The following is a 19340-nucleotide window of genomic DNA, read 5'->3' on the forward strand; positions in this document are numbered from 1 at the left end:
CCTGTCATGGTTTGTTGAAAAAGAAAGAAAAATTTATTGTAGTTTCACTGTCGTGAATTTGACATCTTCAATTCCCACTACCTAACCACTCGGCCACCCTGGACCCCAAGGTTGCTTTAATGCTAATTACTAATCATATATCGATCATCTAAGTAGTTTAAGTGTAATGGAAAACAGCAATAGAATTGTAGCAAAGCGAAGAGGTGTATGGATGGACCAAGTCATTGCTCCATTTGTAGAATATGTCCGATTAATCTTACCTTCTCCTTCTTTCTTGCTAACTGACGAGCTCTGTTTTCTCTTAAAAACGCTATACTCGAGTGTATCACGTTCTTTGCAAACGTCAAATGACTGTTATTATTTAGCCTACATTTTTCAGAATTTTTATGTCTTTGCAGTCGATGGACTTGATGACAAACTCGTCCCACTAGCACGTTTGTTTAACTCTTTTGCTTGGCTAGCGGAGTACACAGTAGCTGTTCTTCGGGACTTATGTCTGCGCATGACTCGGACTTCTCTCTTCCTTTGTCTGCGCATGTCTTCTCTAACCCAGTCATGCGCAAAACAGAATAGCTCTGGTGACGAGATTTGAGTTTTGCGTAGAGCTCATTAGACAAGACTCGTTTATTTGATAGGGGTGACTATCGGATCACTTACGGTATTTATTGCAACCAGTTGCCCCCTTTTCGTTTATAAGAAACCTCCTTTCGGTGATGACAACAAATAGATGCCACGCTGTTATTAACAGGCTTTATTTTAATTCGCCTGATCGGTATAGCTTCGTAATCACCAAAGGAATTAGCTCTTAATTTTTGGAAATGCTAAAAGTATATGTTGCATCTATTACTTCTTTATTTTCTATTATAAATTTTCTGTATGCTGCCATATTGGCTTTGGTACACCACGAACAGTCCATTTTTCGTTTTGTTCGTCAAGCCAGCAAAGCCAAACTAAAAGGGCGCGAAATCTGGTGGCGTCCAAATTTCGTGCGACTAAGACTATAGACTATTGCTTTTTCGTGGTCCATGCAAAAAAGGGACTGCTAGAAGTGTCTGTTATTTTAGTACTCTTACGAGGAAATTCACGGAGAAATCCACGGAGAAATTTGTCGAGAACGTCTTTGTAAGTGATGCAATACTAAGCTTGTTCCATCATCACGCCTTTGGCGTGAAAACTCCGAGATATCTTCTTGACTAGGCCTTGTTGCTTGCGTTGATCCACATCTCGAGAGGTGTAACCTGCGCAAAAGCGGTTTTCCTCTGTAAAAGCAACGGGACTTACAAATCAAGGTTTTTAAGGCATTTCGATAGTTTGTGCTGAAGGAGAAGAGAATGATAGGATTAATGGCCGTGCTTAGAGATGGAAAAACGTAAAAAAACAAAGCTACCATTGTCTGACAGTGGTCTTGAAGAAATAAATGTGGTTTGAAGAGTTTTAAAAACAAATAAACGCAGAGTGGAGTCCAACATACGAAGAAGGCGATCACCATGAGAACTCCTATCTTCGTGATTTTTTGGCGTTGCCTTTCTCTTTTCTCTTTCATTAGGTCCAAAATTGCCCTTCCCTTCCGCAAGGTTTTCACGATGCGACTGTAAAGTATAATCATTGAAATAAGAGGAGTACAGTAAAATACAACAAAGCCGGCAAGGTTGAAAATCGTGTTGAAAAGTGTGTTCCACAAGGTTCTACAAAAGTTGTAACCATCCACTTCAACAATACCAGTGTAGATGAAGTACGGAATTCCCGTAAGAAGCGGTATAATCCATGTCAGAAGAAGCAAAGTTATGCGGGCTCGCTTTCCGTTGAAAAGCGTTGCTTTCAAGGGAAACACGATGGCAAAATATCTGTCGACCGCGATCAACACCAAACTCAAAACAGAAACCACTTGTGATACACCTCTAAAGTACATTCCGAGCTTACAAGCCACGACTGCTGAAGGTCCCGCGATGAATTGCTTCCTGGTTAGCATTCCTTCTGTCGCATAGAGTGGCCAATTGAAACACCAACACACAAGATCGGAGGTTGTCATGTTCACTATATAGTAGTTTGTGCTTGTTCTTAAACTTGAAGTCTTGAGAAAAGCAGCTGTGACAAGAAAGTTGCCCACGATAGCCGCGACGCTTATAACGGACATTAGTGATATAAATAAAGTCGACACCGCACGAGAACAATTCTGCCCATGGCTGTTTGTGACACTTGAATTGTTCATGGTCAACTTTTCATGTATGAAGGATACTCTTCTGTCAGGCTTGCAATGGACACTTCCTTCGATGATGTTTTACCAACAGGAACAATTAAAGGAAACCCCACGGTCCTGTAAACGTGACCACATGTTACATAACCAATTTCTGGATAAATTATCTTTTTAGAAGAATGATGCAAAATCGAAAACAGGAAAATATAACACAGGTGAAATGTTTCTCGTTGTTTAGTGTTAGGAAAAAGCAGTGGAGACGAGTTTTATTTTGTAAAACAGATTATAGAAGGATATACATGGTGTAAACATGAAATATTTATTAAATTGTATGAAACCGACAGCGGGAAGAGCAGTGCAGCGCAGATCTCAGTATGGTGATGGGTTCAAATCTCAATTTTCGGGCTTAGTTGCTAAGGTCTCGGTAAAGGGAAAATGAGGTGTCCGCGGAAAAATGAAATTGTCGCGCCGCTTTTTTTTGTAGAGGGTCAAACTATATATCACATTTAAGCTAATAGATTGAATTATTTGAATACAGTTTTAGTTTTTTGGTAATTAATATTGCCTTTTACTTTTGATGCCTCAAACTCAGACCCGTGACGACCGAGTCTGCTGCAGAAGCTCCTGCCCCTTCACTTTATTGAGAAAATAACCGCACTTTGTTGCATCTTTATAGTCACAGGTGAATGCACTCCAATACTATGTGAGGAGTTTTAATATGTTAAGGGTTGAAAGAGATATCACGCACCAAAGTCGAAACTCTCATCTCAAACTTAATTTGGCCAAACAAAAAGCCGTAAAATCAGTATCCGAAGACAAACGAAAAATTCCTCACGTAGTATTTGGAAGCGATATCTTAAAACCCGTGGGAACAGGAGGTCCGAGAAGTTGTAATTTTGGCGTCAAAATAAACCCCTAGAAAAAAGAAATTTCAAGATTTCGCGTGCAGTTCACAGAAACAAGGGACCTTAAGATCTACGACGGCGACGTCAACGAAAACATCACCTCAAAATAAAACTTTGCTCTATTATAAGTCTTTCGGGATTATTCCATCTCGTTCACGTCCTACAATATGGGCGAAGTATCCTAAAAATAAATCGGTACGAACGGTTTCAGAGTGAAATAGAGAATGAAGGATTCTCTGTTGCATGCTCACGTTGTCGTCAAAACCTAAAATTTGGTGATTTCACGTCGTCGTCATGCCGAGAACCGCAAAAATATGAGCGATAATCCGTGCGGCACGTGCAGCACGATTACTTATGCTCTTTTAACCAATGATATCACTATTTTGCGGCGTTGTCGTTGACGTCGTCGTCGTAGATTTTAAGCTCTGTCTGCTGAATAACTCCGCCCCCTACTTGAAAGCCAATTATGCTGAGCCAATCAGTGTTCGGTCACGTGCTAAGGTAGCAAATCGCGCTTGAAGGCTGTCAATTGACACAGAATATGGCGGGGAAGAAAGAAAAGCGGCTTTAAAATTAATTTTTCAGAATTATTTTTTCGGGAAAATTTGCTTCACAGCCCACCTATTCAAGATTTGCAAAAACAAAAAAAAAACAAAAAAAAAAAAAAAAAAAAAAATGAGCGAGACGTTCAAATTTATCTTTACCGAGACCTTAAGTTGTTTATCTAACTGTGATAATCTTTCTAATTTTCATTTTATATCCATTCTGCAGTTTAAATATATTTCAATAGAACTTTATTATGAAAATCACGATAAAAGCACATTTAACATTTGCACAAAAATACGTGACAAGCGAGCGGGATGTGTGGTTTCGGATTTGCTTCGGAACACTGCTCGCAGTTCTTCAAAAACCAAAGCGATTGCGCGTTACGTTTTGCTAACACACACGTAAATCACATAAATGGTAGCTAATTCAATAAATTGGCTTAACGAAAATTAAAAGTTCTAGTTATAGCTAAGAAACGAAACTCAGAACCTATCTTTGCGTGCCCAAGTCCACCACAAACCTTGAATTTGGACAATTTACTTCAATGTATGTTTCCTGTTTCCTTTGGCAATTAAGGCTCTGTTGGAAAACAACATAGAAACAAAGAACTGAGCTTGTGTAAAAATAATCTATATGGTTTTATCTTGTATGGTTTTTAAGACACATTTTTTCATGAAAGTTAGACATCAGTTTCTTTTAAAACCGTCATATCGTTTTCTGTTTACTGTATTTGCAAAATCACTTGTTAGATAAACAATTTTTGATACATTACTTTGAGAGTGCGCGGTCGGGAAAAAACAAAAACAAATATTGAAAATAAAGGAAGATGAAATCTCGAATTCATAAATAATGTTTTCGGGAAATTTTCACTTTCCTAGTTTTATTCGTGAAGTTTAAATGTATCATCAATACTGACGCGAGCAGGCATTTTGCCTGAAAAGTTGCACGTATTTTTGCTTCAGTTGATCAAACATCTCCTGTTTTATCATTTTCATTGAAACTAATTTACTTCCGTTGTGTTCAAGTTTCCCTGAGTAAATCTTTCCACCGGTTAATCAGAATCACTCACTACGGTACATGTACTGTTTAAAAAGGTTGCCTTTAATTAAGGAGTCGAGAAAATCTAACGTTTTGGTTCGAGAAGCTTTTACTTTGTCCCTTCGATATTAAGGCAGGCCTGTCTCTCCTCATTTGCATAGACATATTAGCAAGAAAGGTATGAAACTGCCATGATTCAACAAACGAGAGAAATAGGATAGGCTAAAAAGGATGTTAAACATTTAATGTCGCGTTTTCACCTCTCATAGTTGAACTTACTTGGAAATTCCTTTCCAACAATTTCATTTTGGTAACTGAATTAATTGCAAAATAATTATTAGGTTCGTTTGAAAGAGGTCTCGTCCACTATTTGATTGAAGTTTATCTCGATCACCCTTATATTGAACAAGCGGCAAGAAATCAAACAAGCAAAACAGAACACGTGTGCATTGCTTGAAGTTGGCTCAAACATTGTCAAATCAGTGTTGTTGCACGACCAGTTCGGTATGAAGATAAAATACACGCCGCATCGCAGCTACGAGAGATTGACTTCGGTTACGATAACCTTACCTCTAAAGTGTGTCCATAATCACGATACTTGCTTTTACTTATACTGTATAAAAAACTTAGGAGACCCAAAAACGTCAAAACCAAAGCTTCTGGTGTCGTATGATATTGGCGTAAACAGGTCAGTGAATAATGATATAAATATGTGCACCACCCGTCGAATAGCGTGATGGAGGCGGAAAGCTAAGGACACAAAGAATTGTTTGTGAGTGTTTAATTGGGCGTTCAGATTGTTGTGTCGCCTTTTTCCAGTGGCCAATTAAATTTTGCCCTGAGGGTCGATGCTGCTTGCGTGTTAAAATCCAAAGTGAGTAAGATCAAAAGACAAAGCGTTCGATATTTGAAAAGGGCAAATGCACAAGTATTTCAGTCTGTGTTCTCTGGCATGCGTTAAATTATTGTCTTTACTTCTTTCTTCAATAACTGGATGATTCGGGGTTTCATATGTGTTAAAATTAATTAGACACAATTAGTTAAAACTATACTAAGTCCGGGTAAAATATTAGGCTCAGTTATTTGATTATAGTTAGCATGTAATTCTTACAAGAATGTGCATATATTTTTATTTTATATTATTTATTTGTTTATAGTTATATATTTTATCTCGGAGATATTAGCGCTTATGTGGAGCTACCCCTTAATCCGAAATAGAAATAGAAATTTAATCTGAAATAGAGTTTACTACTACTACTACTACTACTACTAGTACTACTACTACTACTACTACTACTACTACTACTACTACTACTACTACTACTACTACTACTACTACTACTACTACTACTACTACTACTACTACTACTACTACTACTACTACTACTACTACTACTACTACTACTACCACTAGATGGAAACCCATGATATCACCGGCACGAGTAATTTTACACGTTCCCCTAATTTTCTTGAATTGAGCACGAGGCTCAGTGCGGAGTAAGTCCAATCCATTCTCTACTTCTGAATTAACGATTATCGTGGATTCCTAATTTGTTCTGAATTCACTATTAAAGTTAATTTAAAAGACTAAAAGTTTGACCCTGACGCTTCCACTGCTCCCATAATAGCTTCCTTGGTTACATAACAGTGACAGAAGAAGACTCCATGACGCACTGGTAGTGCTTTCCAAAAATTATGAAAAAAAGATCGCAAAAGAGTTTTGCTGAGCAATATTAAAGTTTGAAACTTTGAGAGCAAAGTGTGAACAATTTTTTTCGAAATTGCGGGAACACTTGCTAATTAGGCCGGTCTTACCGTTTGTTACTTCCCTGTTTCCTTCCAAGCTTGCTTGTCTTTATTCCATTTATGCAGATTGACTATCTCCGGGGATGAAAATTTAACATGCTCTCCTTTTGCTCCACTTAACTGTTACAAATTTAGTGTAAGAAATGCCTTCATGAATCTGGAGGCGTTTTCTGTAAACCTGAATTCATTGTCGTTTTTAAAATTGAAATGACAGAATTAACTATCGGAGAGTAACAGTTGTGGAGCCAGAAATTTCGGGAAATCGCTCTGAGTCTTTGCCTCTACAAAATCGTGCCCCCGCAAGGAAAAAAGCGAACTCTGTACCCTTTTGGGATAGGTGAGTTTGAAATGATTCGACAACGAACAACAAACTAGGATTCGAATCAGTGAAGTGAAAGCAAATTTATCAGACGCTTGCACGCTGGACCATGGAATCGTTCCCCCTGTGCCAAAAACTAGCATAATCGGGAAGGGTTTTACCGCCCTCCCGAAAAAACATTCTCTGTTTAACGTACTGGAAACATAATACCAAAATAAAACAATGAATTTAGTAATTGATGTTTTTGCGGCCATTGTTCCGATACTAGCATTCCTGTTTAACGAAGGAGCCTCATAAGGATGACACGCGCCTTCGTATTCAACTGGCTTATTTCGCGCGTTTACAAAAAAAAAAACAGATTTTTGAAACAGATTTTAATCAAATCCCTAAATGGATCAGCTCGGAAAGACACCCTGAATATTATCCTTTAAGATTGGAGAAATGGAAAATCTCAGGTAAGCGATAACAACTTAGAAAGAACACTCATATTTTTTAACAAGCCTTGCTCAAAATTTCTGCTATTGAGTTGCGTGGATCAAGGATAGAAGGACTTGCGTAGCAGGATTTTCCTGTCTTGAATCTGCCTTTGTTTTTTTACCAGGTAACCCTATGCTATTTTGCAATATTGTGTTGACTTGCCATAAAGAAGAGTTCTCAGTTAGGGCCATCCCTGCGCCTACATTGTAGGCGCCATGGTCAGCAGTGTAAAATGACCATTCATTCGTTGTAATTACAATAGATAGCCTGGACTCTTAAATGACGAACACAAAACGAAGAATAATCATAAATGTAGCCCCCCAGGGACACAGAAAAACACAATTACCGGTTTTAAAAAAACTACCGAACGCCGTAATAGCATTTCACAAAACTCAATGAGAGCCATGTTTATAGTTTGCGGGGAATAAACACCGAATGCCAAAATACCCGCCAGTAAATTAAATTTTTATCTTTGTTAGCCTGACTAGCCTCGTTTTACAGCCAAGGTTTTTTTCAATTTTACACCTGCTAACCAGGCAAGTAAGGCCATTTAATACAAATACAAAAGAATTATTTGTTGGCGGCCATTTTTGCATTCGGTCAATAAGGCCAATCAATAGACTATTTCCCACATCTCATAACGTAATACGTTTTGGGGCTTCTTTACACGGAACTACATGTATCATGCTTCAGTGAAGTGGATATCCATTGTTTTAATGCAAATGACCCCAAAAATGAACTGTATTATGGGATTGGTGAAAATAGCAAATGACAGTTTAATTTTGCAGTGCTGTGAAATCCCTAATGAAAACTATGCGACCCCGGTGAGTGGTTCTGGTGTGGAAATAGACTGATATTAGGGAAGAAAATCGAAAAGCTGTGTTAGTTAATTAAGTCTGTAGAGCAGTGGTGATCTAATGTAAAAGTAGAAAGCTGAAAAGGTCCCAAGCTAGTCAGGTCAGAGATTTTAATGTTTCATGGTGCGGGCCATTTCATACTCGGGCAAACATTCAGATTTAATTTTTTTCATTGGGATTTCTTGGCTGAACCACATTACTCTTAATTAGTTTATTCTATTCATAGTTCATGTTACGAGGCCTTCTCACCATTTTATTGCGTTAACAAAGCAATGATCAGCACTTTTTAAACCAAAGCACCCGCCGCCGAACAGTTGCTTCTGATGGTTAAGCATCAGCCGCTACTGTGCGGGAGGTTTCGGGTTCGAATGGCAGCCCGGGACCAGTCACCAGCATTCACGGACTTAAAATAACAGTGCTGCACCATTGTTAATTAACTCTTGGAGAACGCACTCGCAATTTGCAAAGTGTAGGGCTCGGAGGTCCCGGTGTTGTGTGCTGTTCGAAAAAGGCAAACTGTCACTTGGCTCGGAGCGTTCAGGACGGGTTAGTTGCTAGACGAATGCTTAGCGCTAACCAGTGTTAAATACCATGGAAACCTATAGGTTTTGATACTTCTTAACCAACAGTTAGCGCAAACCAGTCTTCGATCAACCGGCCCCAGGTTGGTGAAACTCAATTAAACCCAGACAATGCTAAGCTTTTATTTATTGGCGTGGTGACACAACGAAGGAGATATTTTGTTTTGATCGACTCATAATTCAAAAGGTAAACGTTTCGATTCTTTTGTCTAGTGGCTTTATCACTGACGGGAGATCCAAAAGTATTACAAGAGTCCTTTTGTTCGCTTACCGTTTTGCTGGAAAGGAACTAAGAATCGCTCATGAAATTGCACCTGTTATCTTTATTCCTACGTGATGGGCTCATTCAGTGGGTTCTACAAGATCAACGCTCGAGAAAGGTCAATTAGAAAACTAGAACAGTTCAAGGAGGAGTTGACAACCTCACGCCATCTGTTACTCGATAAAGGGTGACCCGTTGTCGCCGTTGCCTACTAAGTGTACTTAAATCCTCAAACACTCGCAAGGAAACTGTCCTGCCTACAAACTACTTAAATGTAACATTCCGCGCGGGCCTAAGTAGCAAGCCAATCAGATTGAAGGATTCGTTAGAGTATATAGGTTGGAAGTTTTATATCAGTAAGTAACAGATGGCGTGAGGTTGTCATCTCCTACTCTACTATAGCAAAATCGCTAGTTTTCTAGTTGACCATTTTCACATTTCCCTCAGTGGAACACTGCATATTCCCAAGAGCATTTGAAAACAATGGTTTATGCAAAATTTAGGGGGCAAACAAAGTGTATTATGGGAAATGTGAAAATGGTTAATAAGATGCGTGGTATGGTATGCTGTAATTGACTCAGAAAGCTTGAACTCGCAGTACCATTTCTTGGATTACCTATTATGTTTAGCCAGGCCCTAAATCGAACAGTATGTTCAATGTGTTTCGAGTGTGTGACACATAATATTAAATCTTTTATTGAAGTTTTCGAGAAATTTCATTCTTGCATAACAGTCAATGTATATGTTTTTGCATGTATATTCATCACGACATTTTTAAAGAAAGACTTATTTCAAATTTCAATAACTCGGCCAAAGGCATCATATTTTTGACTTGCTCGCTTGCTCGGCGCTATTATGGCCCATATGAATGTTTGCGTCTGTTGTGACTGGCCATAGCACTTTTCTTTTGAAATGCAGTGAACGTTAATTTCATAGTTCACATCATTTCTCATTGACCGTCATGTAAATGATGAATGACGCTGATTAGGAATTAACAGCACGCCTTCCACTTACTGAAAGAAATCGGAAGTAACGTGGGCAACGCTTCTCGAAACCGAGAACTCAATGAAAACAAAATAACTGGATTCATTACTGTACTGAGCGACGGAAATACAGTGTAACTAAGACCTTCTATCCAGTGGCAATGATCTTTGAGAACAAGTTCAGGTGCGAACATTTCTACAACTGATGTTACGTAGGGCGTTAGCCAACAAACGAAGAATGCAGCAACGATCACGATGAACAAGTACATCGTCTTTTTGCAAGTCTTGTTCCTCCAGTATCCAGGGTTGATTCCTGGCGGGCTGGTTTCCTGGAAGGGGTTCTGCTTTAACACTCGCATGATAAGTTGATACAAAATGATAATTGCACCGAGTGGTACAAAAGTCGCGAAACTCGTTCCAACGAGGCTAGATATGACGGCTTTTTCACCACCCCACCAATATCTACAATATGACTTTTGACCGTCATTGTATTCACTGGAAAAAAGGAAAATGGGACAACACGAAGACAGCGAGAGAAGCCATGTTGCTGAAATCAAAGTCACTCTGAGTTTTCTTGAGAGCAAGTAAACCTTGAAAGGATACACAATTCCAACGAATCTGTCGACGGCGATCAATACCAAGGAGCAAACTGAAACTAAATATGATGCTAGCCTCAGATATAATGACGTTTTGCAGGCATAGGTGGCTAGAGGACCTTCGATGACGCTTCCTTTGCTGATAAATATCTTTCCAGTCAAGAAAAATGGCCAAGCCATGAGACAAAATATAATATCAGACACCGCCATATTAACGTAATAATAATTTGTACTTGTTCTCAGGACTGGCTTTCTGTACACTGCAGAAATGACAAAGATGTTGCCGATAATAGACGCCAAACTTATCAAAGACAACGTCGTAATGAAAAATGCTGAAGCATTGAATAGGCACACAGGCTCATCGCTATAATTTCCTTGCGAGGAACCGTTCATGATCGCGTAGAGATTAAGTTCTCGAATTTTCACCTGTTGACGAAAAGCGACAAAAAAGTGCTTCAATAAGTGAAGTTTTCTTTAGAAAAATTTGTCACATGGATAACCTGTAGAATCCAGACCAAATTGTTGTTGGTGGTAGTGAAATCCATATAAATGCATGAAAAATATGAAATAACCCTAAATTGATTTCCAAAAACTGTTTGGTTCGTATTAACATAACATAACATAACATAACATAACATAACATGACATAACGTAACGTAACGTAACGTAACATAACATGACATAATATAGCATAACATATAACACTTTATTCAGAAGATGTTTAAAATTAACAAATATAAAGCACCTACTGAAAGGGTAAATCGTTACTGGTCATCCCTATATGAAACAACATCTCCAAATAAAAAGATCGGAATCTAATAGCAAATATTCATGTTTACATATAAAACTTTTTCAAATCTATATAAAATCATTTCAATCAGTTAATGGTAATGTGAATATTTAGTCTCTTACGAAAAACTGAGTTAATAAGCCAGCGTGTACAACGTCTTCAGGCAAGTCATTCCGCCTGTTAACAATTCGTTCAAAGAAAGAGTACTTGTAGCGATTCTTTGTTGCTACTTTTACATAATTTAAAGTTTGTAGTCGTGATTGGCTCTAGTTCTTCCCAAGGTAAGGCGTAAATACGCACATATAAAGTTAATGAAACAAAATTTTACCGGGATTATGGTATTCAGTGTCCTTCTGGTTCTCAAAATGTCGAATTTTAGCTCTGATTTGACGGCGTATGTAAACGCCGAATACAAAACACTTGAACTCTCACGACATTTCGTGCTGGTCAACCGAATAGGCAGAATGCACGTTTACGAGTCGCGCTTCAAGGCAAATAAAAATGGTCTGCCCAATTTTAGTGAGATAATACTTTTTTTTTACTTATTTCGAACTTTAAATGCGTTTACCTGCCAATATAACGTTTTTGAAAAATTGTGATATGTGCATGATTCGACCACCTTTCAACAGACCCTAACTTACATGCAAAAAAAAAAAAACGTGGAATTTTTACGCTTGACGAGCTTAAATGAGCTTTCTTTTGTTATTGTAAACTCCACTTGAATATCATATACATAAGCATTTCAACGATCTTCGTGAGTCATCATTCCATTTTTTGCAATTGTGTCTTCGAAATTATGGTCTTCTCTGAAACTTGGATTACATCTTATTGATGGTTTTCTATCAATGATTACCGGCGATCTTACCTTCACAAAAAAAATCAATAAGCTTGCGAAAGAGGAAATAGAAGAGCATCTGTCATCTAAAACTCCTTTACTTTCGCTTGGTTTTTGTTAACGGTATTCCGTCTGAATTTTACAGATTATTTCGGCGTTCTTCAACTAAGGCTCTGCAATATTAGGCTCTTATCCCTTTCTTATTCATATGAAGCGGCCTCTTTGGTTGACGATCCCTCTCCGCTTACTGCTTCTGAGTAATTCAGCCCACGAGCCTTGCTCTCTCGTTGCTTTTTGAATTCTTACTGATGCGTTAATAAACAAACCCTGAATTTAAGTAATATTAAGTTTTGCAACCAAGACAAAAGCTTAACTGCAATTCACATTCGTCAATCGTATTAGCAGGCCAGCACTTGAAGCAATCATCAAGCATTAAATATTCAGGCAGGACGGATTAATCGATTGACAGCAATCTTTCATGGCGCGATCACCTTGGATGCTTAACGTTGTTGATAAAAGTTATAGTAAACTGTGACATTAAGTGCACCGGCGAGAGTAAGGCTTTATCTTAGGTTTCTTCTTTTCAATTAGTCAATACCGTGTAGCCCATAGTTTATCGCTTTCTTTAATTACTTATGGTTTCATACCGTGGGACTTCAGGAGTCAACTCTTATATTACAAATAGTGCCGGAAACTTCAAAACAAGGCAATTAGAATGATATGATGTTTAATAATGTTCTGCTTCGTGATCACAGATCAACACACCTCTAACGTTTTCCTGACATTCTAATACACGCCAGTTCTTCATACGAACAAATTTGTGATTACAAACCTTCGGATTTTGAAGTTAGTTTAGTATCTGAGCAGTATAATGAACGCGAAAAGTAGTGAGCTTCATTTGTTGAGCCTTGACCCAATCAGAATAAATGTATTGAAGTTATACCCAATTGTGATCCAGCTATACGTTTGCATTTATCAGAAAAACAGTGGACAAAGCAACATTTTGGAAAAAAAAAAAAGAAACGTTAGTATCATCGTGATTTTGCAGGTACAGAATTGTGTTGTATCTCCTTGATTCTATAAGCTTTCGATGTTTTGCTTTTCTTTGATATTTGTTATGGTGTTTACATGTTTTAGGAAGTTTGTGAAGTAGAATTGATATAACCTGATAAAGGCTAGTTAGATTCCCGTTATATTAGCTATATTTTGACACATGTTTTTAGAGGAGATAACTTGAATTTTCCTGTTGTCACCAGTGATAGCGTAGAAAGTACTACCAGCTGCCGTCAACTGCCGTTCATGTTTTAAAAACATGTTTTAGTCGGTATCATTGAATCCTTTGAATAAGAAGCGGTTTTCACGTTTGGAAACCAGTCGAACCAGCTTAAATAGAATTGTCCAATATTGGAGCTAGAAAAGTGTGGACTCTGTGAAAACCCATGGACTGGCCAATATCAGGCTGCATCTAATTAGTAGTACTTTGAATTCTATCCACGTTTTCAATTTCAACCTTTACGGATGACGGGTTCAGTGTAGTTAAACTTACACCAACGCCGTAAAACAATGATCATGTGCACTGGTTTAAAGAGGAAGAATATCATTCTTCTCGTGCGGCAAGCAGATTAGTACACTTGTCAATTTGGCGTACTCTACAGAAAAAAAAAACATCGAATAAACAAGTTCAGGGACCTTAACAAATTAATGGCTCTTACCGGTGATGCACGTGCGTTTTACACTGTGATAGATTTCTGTGCGGTCGTCTTGACGATGTCAGTGAAACGGCCAAATTCATTAGTTGAGGTTATGTGGATAAAGTGGCCACACGTCACTTTTCTCATCGAATACCAATGTCTTCTATGCCAATTTAATTCCGTGACAGTTGGCACACACTGTTTGCAACCTAAACCAGTTGCAATAATCGGAAGATCAACAAAAAATGGTGAAATCATGTTTTCCGGTGACGTTCGCGCTTCCGCCGACCTTTTGGTTGCTTAAAAGGGAGTTTTAGCAAAGACGACGGCTACGGCAACGAAAACGTTAGTCCAAAATATAACTTGGCGCTATCGCAAGTATTTCGCGAATGAATCCGTCTTGTTCACCTTGTACAATACAGGCGAACTATCCTGGAACTGGTTGGGTACGAACGGTTTTAAAGTCAAAACAGAAAATGACTGTTTCATTGTTATATGCTCACGTTGTCGTCAAAACCTAAAATTGGGTGATTTCACGTTGTTGTTTTGTGGAGTACGGCAGAGAAATGCAGGGAAATTCGTGTTGCACGTGCAGCACGAGCATTTTTCCTTTTTCAACCAATAATATTCTTGCTTTGTGGCGTTGCCGTAGCCGTAGCCGTCGTCTTTGCTAAAACTCCCTGAAACGACAACAGCTACGACAACGTCGCAAACCAATCGGGAGGCACGTGTTACACGCATTTTAGCCCATATTTTTGCGGTTGTTTGCATAACAACGTGAATTTCATTCTCTATTTTTTGCTAAAACTCTAGCACCAATTTTTGTTGGTTATTCGCCCCGGCTCATTGTCGCGGCGACGTCAATGAAATGGAATAATCGCGAAAGACTTACGACAGTGCAAAGTTGGGAAAGTAGGGCCGATTTACACGGTACGACTTTGTCGCATGCGACAATGGCTTACGACAGGCCCACGACATGATTTACGATTGTTGTGGACGTCAGAAAAAATGTCGTAGCAAAATCGTATCGTGTAAATCGGCCCTTAGATCTTAAGTCCCCAATAACGTTGTAACGGCAACACGAGCCAGGCAATCTAGTGTTCGTTCTCCATCCCTACGGATCCTGTTAATTTAAAGAAAACTTCGCCCATATTGTTGAAAGTGAACTTGTTTGAACATTCACCCTAAGTTAAAGACTTGCCGATGATTGCTTGACCCTTTGATTAACAGCTAGTTTGCAACCAATCTCTTATATTAAGACCGAGGTGACAAAGGTGTAGTGTACAAATTATAGTGGGCCAACAATAGAAGGAAATGAGAACTCACCGTGGCAGCGATGATGTAACCTGAAAACCAGGATTTCCTCCTGTTCAGCAAGCTGTTAGATTTATGGGTGCATGGAGTTTGAGACTATCTGAAGAATTCCTTGTAGCATTGTGAAAAAAACAGAAGGGATCAGAGCTACCCGGATCCCACGGGATGACAAAGTAAGGCGTAAATAATTTCTACAAGTACCTCACAGCTCAGAACTAGTGGGCTAATGGAACATTGACGTGCACCGGAACATTAAAACGGAAATAAAAAGCCAAAAATTTGATGGACTGCTATGACTAAGAAAATGAACAATGCCAGAAATTTGACATTGAAAAAAAGCTGTATTGGCCCAACAAATTTGTTTTCATCAACTTTTTTTTTTTGGTTCGAGGTTAAACGGATGGCTTACTGATTCAAGAATAAGAAATAACTTGGCACTTACGGATCACTTTAAGTTGGCTGGAGATTTGTTCTCTATTAAGCAGTGTGTTTAGCAACAACAAATTGATGTTGGACGAAAAGGATCATAATCTCTTTTCAGACATGAAGCTGATAACAGCGTGTTTCGTTTAGTTCTATCTGGTTGCTATGGCAACGTCAGTGGAAGCTAAAGGATGACACCCAAATCAGATATATCTATAATTTTAAATTTAATTTAGAGCACGCCATTTCATTCATGAATTTCTCTTTTGGTGAGTGTCATCTGTAGTAAATAACACTGATAATTTTGACGAGTAACACACTAACTTTTTGAGCAATTCTTGTAGGTCCTTTAGTTCATTTAGCAGCTTGTCCTTTGCAAAACATGATCTCGTTTATTCTTGTCGACTGTTTTAATTAAATTCATGAGCAAAATGTGCTCCATTTGTATCCAAGATTGACATTAAAGAATAAATGTTTGGAGAGCGAAACATCCGTCGACATCGGCGTTCGAAGACTCAGCCGCAAATTTCGATTAAGTTAGCTCAGTTCTACAACCATTGACTTTAGTTAGGCTTTTTAAAGAAACACAGATTGAAATTTTAAAGCATGCAGTTTTCTGTAAGCTATATTACTTTGTGAAAGCTCGTCGCCTTCACCATGTTTGGCCATAAATCCGGCTTCCAATTTTCCGAGCACGGTGCTGGAAAATTCTTTTTTATGATATCCGGCACAAGTCGATATCTGATTGTTAATGTGAGAAAAAAGGTTGTTCGGTAAAGAGATAAGAATTGCAATAAGGTTTTGGACGAGGCATGCAGAGCTGAATGATAGGCCATCAATTAATGAAGTTTTTCGAATATCCATACGTCATCATGGATCGAGACGGCTAGCGCGTTGACTCAATAATCTCAATAATCTGCGAATGTTGAAATTTAAAAGGATACAAGGAAATAGATCCCTCTCTCTAATACGGCCGAAAAATTCTCCAAACAAACTTTTTAAAGGGCATTTACCTTGATCGATGTTTCAGGAGAGGAATCCTGAGCTCCAACTTCAACTTATGTACTGTGCAAATAATGTTCGTAATATTATCCACAAGAAAATGATAAAGATTCGTGGACAACAGAAAACTTATCGATTGTTATATGATGAACGTGATGGTGTTTTTTTTGTTTGTTTGTTTTTAATTGTTTCTTAGGAAGCTAATCTATCTGTGTTAGAATAAACGTGTTTTTTAAAGGACCCAAAATTGGAAGATAGTTTGGACATGTCAACCTGCCATGGGATTTGGCAAATATGACAATTAAAACTGACACCAGATTGTCACACCCCTTTTTTCCCCGAATATATGAGTGATATAGAGTTAAAATTAAAAAAAACTCAAGGACATTTATTTCTTTTTGACCCGTTTTTAAACTAAAGAAATAACACCGGAGAAGAGAATTTCTTTGTGGAGATTGTTATTTCAATTGCATCGCCATTTCTCTAACCCTTGCCGTAAGTTAAAAAAAAAGGCTTTTCTTGAAGATTTTAAGGATAGGTAAATATAATGCAAATCAATATTGAGGCAAATGTTTTGTGCTCAACTGTCATTCGACGCACGATCGAAATTAGATTTCCGGCCTTTTTCCCATTTAGTAACAGTAAACAAAATATATACATTCATCCTAATGCGTTTGCTATGGTGTTTTAGTTATTGCAATTCTCGACGTTTTCTCTAGGACAACCCAGCACTACAGAACATGTTGTTGTAAGGATAACTGACCATCACCACATTGAACTGAACTCTTTTCACGTTTTTGAGAGCCTAATCTGCATATTGGTTTAGTTGAGCACTTAGCTACCACAGCTATAAGCACAATAAGAAGCTAATTTGCAGATCTGATAAAAGGCCGAGGTGAAAGAAAGATTTTCAAATCCGGATGGCGGAAATTTTGTTTATATTTTTTAGCTGTAGAATGTCCTGACATAGTGGTTCTTTTTTAGTAGACAAAGTTGTCGTTACCTTGGTTTAGGGCCACCTGGGCTATTTGGAAAGGTGGGAAAAGAACTACCTTCTGAAGATTGCAAAAGGCAGGTACTCTTTCTCGTTTCATGTTCCCTTTTCTTCGAGGCACCATATGATTTTCGCTTCTTTTGCCCTTTTTTTTGACCAACCGGTGTACAAAAAGTACTAAAGTTATCATTACTGATGCCTTTCGTTATTATAATAGTTATCTTTGTTTACCATTTTACTCATATCTCCCTAGGAAACCCAAAGTTCTTGCTAGAATCCTCCGGATATCGCATCATGAACAACTCATCTAACATCAGAGATCGTGGGCACGTGACCTGCATCTATTTTTCAGCGTTTATCACCACAACTATGGGCATCATAAGCATTGCGGCGTTTATCGGCAATACTCTGGTGATAACAGCAGTGTACAGGACTCCGAGACTCAGAACAAGCACTAACTATTATTACGTCAATATGGCGGTCTCCGATTTGATATGCAGTATAACCACCTGGCCCTTGTACCTCACAGATGAGATAATAACAAGTACAGGAAGTGTCATACAAGGTCCTCTGGCAACCATCGGGTGTCAAATTGGAGTTTATAGCCGAATGGTCTCACAGTCAGTCTCCATTCTAAGCTTAGTGGCAATTTCTATCAGTAGATTCATAGCTATTGTATTACCTTTAACAGCAAATCTGCTGACTTCAAAATTAAGGGTTGTTTTGGTGGCTGCAATATGGGTGTTGTCATTAGCATATTGTGTTTCTGATATTCTCTTTTCAAGAGTTGAAAAAGTAGGTCATGTAACATCTTGCATATTCACTTGGGTAGGATTGGGTGTGTTAATCTACGACTTGATAAGTATCGTCATTTTTCATGTTGCACCAGTTGTAACGATAATCGTGATTTATTTTCGTGTCATGCGTGTTTTACTTAGCAGAATGAAACCGGAGTACGTGAGAAAAGCTAGCAATTTCGAAAACAAAAGAAACGAACAAAACAAAAACATTATGAAAACTTTTATTTCGATTGTTCTCGTGCTTGTAATTTGCTTTTTATTTTATAGTTTGTATTTCGCTTTACAGGCACCACTCCAGAATTTTCTTCTTAAAGATAAATGTAAAATAACTTTAGCTTTTTGATACTTTGTGTTTCCCTTTTTTAGCACAATGACAAATCCTTTAATTTTGTTTGCATTCAGCTCTAACTTCCGCAATGCCATGTTGAAGGTGTCGCCCTTTTCTGTTGGTTGCAGAATCAAAAGGTTTTCTGTAAGAGATCGTTCTTATGAATTATCACAACATGCAAATTCATATACAACCAACTATTTGTAATTTTATGGACTCCAAAGGCAATCTTATCCTTTGTAAATAGCAGAATTTGAACGGCTCGCGAATTCGATAGACCAGCCGATTCCTCGTTGGCCTTTATAAGGAGTTTAGGTAACTTCAACGACGGCAATGGGAAAGGCATAAAACAAGAGATATAATTAGCAAACATAATCGTGCTACACATGCAGTGTACAAATTTTCAACATTTCTTTGGGATACTGCACGACGTCGTGAACCGGATGGAATGATTGGAAGGGAAATGCTTTAGGTTTTCGATGACTTCGTCGCTGCCGATACGTAAACTACTTCTCACTATTTTATGTATAAACAATTCAATAATTCACTATACATGAATATAAATGTCATATACTAACGGTCGCCGAACTGAAATGTTC

General features: G+C 38.2%; 2 protein-coding genes across 16 annotated transcripts; one reads left to right on the forward strand and one right to left on the reverse strand.

Annotated features, from left to right (window-relative positions):
• Positions 1-736: 736 nt before the first annotated feature.
• Positions 737-16721, reverse strand: LOC138015181 (galanin receptor 2a-like). Of its 11 annotated transcripts, XM_068862122.1 has the most exons (6): positions 16562-16689; positions 16250-16358; positions 15207-15305; positions 13902-14089; positions 4166-4224; positions 737-2314 (listed from the first exon to the last, which is right to left on the reverse strand). In XM_068862122.1, exon 6 carries the CDS (start codon positions 2207-2209, stop codon positions 1082-1084), a length of 1128 nt encoding a protein of 375 aa, XP_068718223.1. In that variant the 5' UTR covers positions 2210-2314; positions 4166-4224; positions 13902-14089; positions 15207-15305; positions 16250-16358; positions 16562-16689; the 3' UTR covers positions 737-1081. The 11 variants fall into 11 exon arrangements, with proteins under 11 accessions (XP_068718223.1, XP_068718221.1, XP_068718224.1 ...); XM_068862120.1 differs by lacking the exon at positions 16250-16358 and having other exon boundaries at positions 16631-16721; XM_068862123.1 differs by lacking the exons at positions 16250-16358; positions 16562-16689 and adding an exon at positions 15637-16152.
• On the forward strand, positions 15343-18903 carry LOC138015182 (tachykinin-like peptides receptor 86C). 5 transcript variants are annotated; one of them, XM_068862132.1, is made up of 3 exons: positions 15343-15367; positions 17604-17690; positions 17867-18903. In XM_068862132.1, exon 3 carries the CDS (start codon positions 17908-17910, stop codon positions 18754-18756), a length of 849 nt encoding a protein of 282 aa, XP_068718233.1. In that variant the 5' UTR covers positions 15343-15367; positions 17604-17690; positions 17867-17907; the 3' UTR covers positions 18757-18903. The 5 variants fall into 5 exon arrangements, with proteins under 5 accessions (XP_068718233.1, XP_068718234.1, XP_068718231.1 ...); XM_068862133.1 differs by lacking the exon at positions 15343-15367 and adding an exon at positions 17283-17514 and having other exon boundaries at positions 17604-17694; XM_068862130.1 differs by lacking the exon at positions 15343-15367 and adding an exon at positions 17283-17514.
• The last annotated feature ends 437 nt before the right edge of the window (positions 18904-19340 follow it).

This window comes from Montipora capricornis, chromosome 9, assembly GCF_036669925.1.
Source record: "Montipora capricornis isolate CH-2021 chromosome 9, ASM3666992v2, whole genome shotgun sequence".
Taxonomy (NCBI): domain Eukaryota; kingdom Metazoa; phylum Cnidaria; class Anthozoa; order Scleractinia; family Acroporidae; genus Montipora; species Montipora capricornis.